At 34.7% G+C, this 7,191-nt stretch overlaps 1 protein-coding gene across 2 annotated transcripts; it reads right to left on the bottom strand.

The window, feature by feature from the left end:
• Positions 1-929: 929 nt before the first annotated feature.
• On the bottom strand, positions 930-6,547 carry LOC117114097. 2 transcript variants are annotated; one of them, XM_033257640.1, is made up of 6 exons: positions 6,456-6,547; positions 4,776-4,863; positions 3,878-3,949; positions 2,835-2,978; positions 2,450-2,521; positions 930-1,662 (listed from the first exon to the last, which is right to left on the bottom strand). In XM_033257640.1, the coding sequence occupies exons 3-6, from the start codon at positions 3,938-3,940 to the stop codon at positions 1,474-1,476; spliced, it is 468 nt and encodes a 155-aa protein (XP_033113531.1). In that variant the 5' UTR covers positions 3,941-3,949; positions 4,776-4,863; positions 6,456-6,547; the 3' UTR covers positions 930-1,473. The 2 variants fall into 2 exon arrangements, with proteins under 2 accessions (XP_033113531.1, XP_033113530.1); XM_033257639.1 differs by having other exon boundaries at positions 931-1,662; positions 3,878-3,946; positions 4,769-4,863.
• Positions 6,548-7,191: the final 644 nt, after the last annotated feature.

Here is a 7,191-nt window from a genome sequence, read left to right as displayed (position 1 = left end):
CTTTCTATATATATATATCAATAGGTAGACGCAGACAAAATAAACTGCTACGATACTTTGACTAGTAGGAGACGAAATTTTCGGCAACTCCTGTTACCTTCGTCAGCGCTTGAGTATCTATGAGAAACTTAACAGAATACATAAGAATATAAAATGGGTGACTAATCACCAGATCTATAAACAATAGGTTACACGGTCTTATCACTAGCAATAGTTTATAAGGAGGCCTTAAGTCTGACATAAGCAAATTGGCATAAATAAATAGCTGGTCAGAGTGGCAAAACTAATAAATGGTAAACAAGGAAATAAAAAAAAACAACAAAAAATGAAAAAAATAAAATGAACGGTAGCCGGAGATACAATAAATGGAGATAATGATAATAACTGTCACTCATCGTCTGCTACACATGTAAATGTGGGGACTGTTGTACCTACATCATTTTCTTGTCGTCGTAATCTAATTTGAAGCTGTCCCGCACAACGACATGGACATGCCATGTGCACAAGTATACTAGAAGTACCCCAAAAAATTGCTGTACCAATAGCAGGCGCCTTCTTGAGAACTCATAAGTAAGCAACATTTCAATTACTTTGCAGATATTAATGAATGCGACAAATTTCCCTGTAACGAAAATGCGACATGCAGTAACACAGAAGGATCGTTTATTTGTCATTGTAACGAAGGGTTTTATGGCAATGGGACGATTTGTACGAATTCTAACGAATGTGAAGATTTAGATGTGTGCGATGAGAATGCTGAATGTAAAGACACCATTGGATCATACATATGTATATGTTATGACGGCTATGTAAAGGATAACAATGATACGTGCATTGGTAAGATGTTGATATCTAATAATTGATATATAGGCCTACAGTATACATATATAAATATTGAGAAACAATACAGTAGTTAAGTCAAAATTTGTGAAAAACAATACAGTATTTAAGTCAAAAGCAAGTCGGCATACTCTAAAGGATTATTGGTATATGTACAAATAAACAGTGATAAGGGTGAACAATGAATGACCAAGTGATGGACTGTGGGAAAGCATTACTATAGTTAATGCATGGTGGAATTAATTCATCCATGGGTAATGTATTAGCTAAACATAAGGTATAACTAAAAACAAGAAGAGGAAGCAGCTATGAAAAAAATTAATTAAAATTATACTAAGCAATATTATAATGAAAATTATACTATATATATGTATATATATGTGTATATATATATATATATATATATATATATATGTATACATAATACAGTTTATAACTTTAAACTTTAAAAACATGTTGTTTGCTAGACAAATTCCTTTTTATCTGCAGAGTTCTATGTTGTTGCAAATCTGTGTATTATTCATTTTAACATTTCATGAATATTCTTAGAGATATAATATTATTACTTCATGCTTATCATCAATATCTGATTATTAGTTAAGATGGCAATTCGGCACATCACCCATCAGAGTTCTAGATGAAGTGAAATACGTAATCGTCACAAAAATAATAATATGGTGCACCGGAAGGTGCATCACCGCTTATCGGTAGCTCAACTGTACCAGCAACAGGAATGGTTAGATCCATACACATACTGTAAGCCGCAGAAGTAGGTGGTGGGCTAATTGAATCATCGGTGACATCGATTTCATAAATGTATCCCTAAAAATAGTTTTAAAAAATCTATTTCAGTAAGGAAATTTTAAATTTTGTCAGAAAAATTGGGGAGCATATACTGGCCCACACTGATGTGTACTAACACTGCCAAAATGATGAGTCTGTCAGGGGTAGGGGCTGCAACAAAAAGGTCTGAGGCCCTGGCTAAGGCTTATTTGGGATCCTCCTTGAGGAAGCCCACCCGCTGACGTTGAAGTATTTTCATTGTTTCTACACGTTATAGCCAAAAGGCCCCAGAGTTGGCCACCGTAAGGGGTAAAATGGTATGGAACTCCTGGCTAGTGACAGCTAATAGCTGTTACTCTACTGGGCCCAAATTTGGAGTCGATGCAGCATTTGTAAACTTTAAAGGTTTTTCTATTTCCTTCGATTTTTCTAACGGGATTCTCTGAGCGAGTGGATTGATATTATTGCCTTTAAGGCTCTTCCTTATGAATTTCCTATGTCCATAACGACAGTGGCAGAGGCCTTTTCAGCTGGGCTGTTGAAAGTACGAGAGGCATATTGAAAAACTTTTAGAATGTTAATACAGGATTAGGCCTAATGCCATCAATAACCAACACAGTAAAAATAATGGTAATGATTACAAATTTTATTCGAAAAATCTATAATTATTTTGTTTTTCCGCCCCTCTTTATTTCAGTGAGTTAGGGCGGGTGGAGGAGGGTAAACAAACAATTTTTGTTTAGCCTTAGGTCATTTTACGGTATTAGTTTCGGTAGAAAAAACAGCAATCAATCTTAGAAAACAACAATCAATCAATCTTACTTACTGGATTTAGATCTAAGTGTGTTGTTGTTGCGAAACACTCACTGGTACTGAAACGACGAAAATATGTCCGGTCCTACAGAGAATAATACAATATAAATAAATAGCCTTATCCATGTGATTGAAATGCCACGTGACAATTAAATGTAGGCAAATTGACTTCTGTAATTATGAAAAAATGCCCATGTTAAAAAGGGCCAAAATTGACTAGTAGTTTGGCAACAGGTAACAATTTACCCACTACTGTAAAATGTCACCAATTCACAAATATAAAAAATGTAATTTATACATAATAACCGAAAACATTTGCTTATTTGAAGAATAAGCAAATTTATAATGCCTATGGTAAAATGGTAAAAGACTAAAACATGCTGGTTTGTTTTACTTACATTGTTGTAGTCATGCACAACCTTAACAAGGGGTACCACTGGTATTCCATCCAACAATTGCTCAACCAAGATCGATTGTTCATTAGCAAACCAGCTTGTTGTCTGCTGGATTTCAGTCCCACTTCCAGTTGTGCAAACTTGCGTCTGAAATCATTCAAAAATGATAGTTATTAAGACATTACATGCCCAAAAACCTTATAAGGAATAATAATCTTTATTATGATGATTTTGATGATGGGGCGGGTGATGGGGATGCTGTTGTCCAGTGACGGTGATGATGATGAGTGATGGGGATCTGATGGCGACCACGACCAAATCTCATGCATCTGGCGTAACATTTATGCCTTCAGACCCAAGCTCCAACTCTCACTTTAGCCCTCTAAAATCTCAAGCCTTTTGTAAAACACATGCTTTTCCCAATAATTCACATTAAAACAACATACAATGCATACATCACGTTGTAATTACGACCCGATGTTGATCTATCTTACAATGTCTATGTTACATAATATATATTTGTTGTGGTAAAAATTCAATTCTCAAATTGGTATGACGATGATGATGGGGATAATTATGATGCTGTAGGTGGTATTACCCAAAATGGGGTAATCCAGAGCAGGGATATTTTTTTAAAATCACAACATTAAAACGCAGTTTTAGCTTATTTTAACCTTGGTAACAAGTTTAAATTTGTTGGATCATGGATGAGAAGAGTGGAATAACAATTTTCATATTTTTCATTTTTTTTTACCTGAATAAGAGCAGTTTGGCTTTCAGTCGTGTATGGATCACATTAAACCACAAATGTCGCAGTGCAAAAGTTAAGTGGAAAAGTGCAGAGGGCCAAGGTGGAGTTTGTGAGGAGGGGGATGATTGGGGAAGCGAAAGTTTAATGATTGGAAAAATCTGATTAAGTGAGGGAGTGTTATAGCAAAAATTAGGTACTATGAGGTGATTTTTAGCGTAATTTATTTTCCTCGGCAAATTTCCAGTCCCCAAATCAAACCTCCAAAATATACGCCACCTCTGTTTAGTTTACCTACCTCACAAAATCCTACATACGCCAGTGCCGACAAGCAGAGACACAGTACTAAGTAAGTCTTCATTGTATTCTAATATAAATAAGAAGAAAGTAGAGAAACTGTAATGATTTGCCTTTGGCTCACTCTGAGGCATACATGTATGTTTTGCCATTTGCTAGTAGACTCAGCGCATAAAACACAAACATTTTTAAAGGAAATTAAGGCATAAAAATAATATTTTAGGGTAAATCTTCGTTAAGTTAAGATTATTGAGTGTCCAATGTTTTGTATGTAAACTACACTGATATGCAATAATTAGAGTGAGGGAGTGTTATAGCAAATAAGACACAGTAACAGAATTAGAGATGTCTTTCAAAATGTCGTCTTAAGTCAACAGATGACTCAAAAAAGGATCATTCGAGTTCTCAAATAAATAAAGATCATTCTGTTTGGTTTTAATGACTTGGCAAACCTCTGCAAGGTGTAAAGATGTGCCACACGTAAGTTAGCAGAAAACAACTAGGCCTATCTTTTATGTTATAACATAATAAAATAAATAAAACATGATACTGATAAATTGTTAATACTAAGTATTATAATATTTGTTACTAATCCGACATGCTTGCATGACTTCGCACTCACTCATCTGGCTTTTTCTACCATCACTCGCTCGCCACAAAGGAAGGAGGACTAGTGCTGTCCGAAAGCTCTAGTTCTATTTCTGGCTGTTTACTTACGGTACGTTTACTTTTTAGCTGTTGCTTAGTAAAACTTTTATCTCTACCGAGATCCAGCCAATGTTTCCCACAGCATTGTTGTTTTTCAGTATTTTGCATTTTGCATATATAAATAAAGACAATTGAAGTAATAAAATAATCCTATATCAATAATTAAAATAAGCCAATAACCTACCTATAGTTGTCTTGAAGAACTGCCGTTGAACAAAATATGTCTTTCGAATGATAATCGACTTCGAGTTACAGCCTTCTTGCACTCGCAACCTAAGTCTGAAACAAAATCATATTATTCTCCTTATACTAATACTAATGTTCAATTGAGGAATTAGGCCTATGTTAAATCGTTAAATCTTTGTTTGTAATTGAAAATGTTTGTTATGAATATTTCTGAATAATCACGTACGGTAGCTCTTAAGAGTGGGGAGCCTTTCAAAATGTGACTAGGCAAATTAGCAAAGGTTTTTTTTATAAGCACCTCATAAACAACACAAATATTAGTTTTGTTTATGGGATTGTCATCTAATGAAACTCTTCTATATAGGTTATACTCTTTTTTACTATGTTTTACGGACCTCGATGGGCCCATCGATCGCAGCACACATAAAACATTATTGAAACATTTGCGTTGTAAACGTTGCGGTTAGGTTGTCAGAAATACACAAAGTTGCAGCACCGGTTGCAATGTTATTTTATTATTAAATTATTATTCCTGCAGGATCTATAGAGCCTCAGATAAATCATAGGCCTTGATAGAGGAAATTATAAAAAATATAATAACATTTAATCGTACGCCGGTTTTTAAATATTCAAAAATCTGTTTCTCATTAACCGTTCTCATGAGCTTTTTGTCAAATATGCTTTTTGTGTCACATGGCCAGTTTTTGTTTTCAAATAGGCCTATCTACCCAGGGCAAAACAGATTAATGGGGTGTACGTGGTTTGAGTCTGTGATTTTACTGCGACCCTTGTTTTAACCTATCGTTCCCTTGAGTATCCAACGTGATGGGAAAGGAATAGAATATGTTCTATTTTCTTTAAATATTTGATGACATCTGAATATCATCAGCCAATTACATGGCAGAAAGTATAGACCTTTGCGTAATGGTAGGAACCTGCATAGGAATAGATCCTGTATCGATAGACTCTTAATTAGATTGTCCCTAAAACTCAATTCCTATGAGTTGACAACTTATTTATAACACAATTTAATAGTGTGACTGGAGACTATCAAGCGGAGCCCTTAATTGGTTAGAAAAAATATTAAACTAGGCCTATTTCGAGGAAACGAAATAATATTTCGAGGGAACAAAATCCTCGAAATCATTTCGAGGGTACTTATTTAACCGTGTGACAAGAGCTTCAGAGAAACCAGATGTGCAACATGTCATTTTTTCATCCCCTCCGGAGCCTGGCTTTATTCGCTTCACATTACTACCGAACCATAGTAACGGTCCTATGACCTTATGAACAGTGGACCTAATAAATAGTGCTTATAACTAGCGGGTGGACCCCGGACGTAAAATCTAATCTAGCAAGCAATGCCTTAGCCACCTATTTGGACACTTGGGACAGTCAACACAAATTTTATACTGGGTGCTCAACAAAAAATGGGTCCACTTTTTAAAAAATGGGTCCAGATTTCTCATATTTTGCAAAAAATGGGTCACCTTTTAAGAAAATGAGTCGTAAAATGGGTATAAGATTTTAAAAAAATGGGTGCACATTATTTGAATTTACGCATAAAGTGGATCCACCCTTATAATCTTATTGTCCCACACTGTTTGAAAATCATGGCTACGGCATTGCTGGCAAGTATAGATAAAAGAAGCCTATCATTGAATAATAGTAAACCAATAACCTACCAATGTCTGGAAGAGCTGTTTGACAGGATTTGGGGTGATAATCGACTTCGAGTTACTGCCTCCGTCTTGCGCTCGAACAACTGACACAAAACCATGTTCTCCTCGTTATTTATACTGATGTTATACAATTGAGTAATTATCCTACATTTCAATATGTCTTATCGTTAAATCTTTAATTCTGAATGACAATAATGTAGCTCTTAAGGATCTTTTTCAAACGTGACTAGACACTAACACATACCATAACACAATTATTAGTTTATGGAATTATGGGATTATCATGCAATACAACTTTTCTTTAAAATATATCCCCTTGTTTACCGCGTATTTGGCGTCCATTACGGATCCGGATGGGCCCATTGAACCCTAAAACATTAAAACATTAGTGTTGAAACAAACGGTTTCAACATTATTTTATCAGAACTTACGTTATAAATACGTGTTTGTTTTTTAACTAAAAAGCTTATAAAAATAAATTGTGTGATAAATAATAGAAGATCAAATTATGTGTGTTAAACTCAGCTAGGCTTATTGCTTTCTTTCATAATAAAAATATATGCGACCTTCAATCATAAATATATTCATGGAGGAATAAAAAATATATTAGGCCTATTCCTCCGTGATCTATTAAAGCTCATAAAGAGCATAGACCGTAATAGAGCGAAGTTGAATAGTGTTGAATGTACAATGTACAAAATAATATATTATTATTAATAAAAGAATCACCCATGATGCT

This window comes from Anneissia japonica, unplaced genomic scaffold, assembly GCF_011630105.1.
Source record: "Anneissia japonica isolate Jap-2015-1 unplaced genomic scaffold, ASM1163010v1 scaffold288030_len866700_cov218, whole genome shotgun sequence".
Lineage (NCBI taxonomy): Eukaryota > Metazoa > Echinodermata > Crinoidea > Comatulida > Comatulidae > Anneissia > Anneissia japonica.
Note: the sequence above shows the minus strand (reverse complement) of the source record. Positions and strands in the feature narration are given on the sequence as shown.

Excerpts from the sequence above, each read along its gene's own strand:
- LOC117114097 (XM_033257640.1), bottom strand. The coding sequence starts at position 3,940 with ATGAAGACTTACTTAGTACTGTGTCTCTGCTTGTCGGCACTGGCGTAT. Across the intron at positions 2,522-2,834 it reads TTGTGCATGACTACAACAAT|GACCGGACATATTTTCGTCG; the intron begins GTAAGTAAAACA and ends TATTCTCTGTAG. Across the intron at positions 1,663-2,449 it reads CACACTTAGATCTAAATCCA|GGATACATTTATGAAATCGA; the intron begins GTAAGTAAGATT and ends AACTATTTTTAG.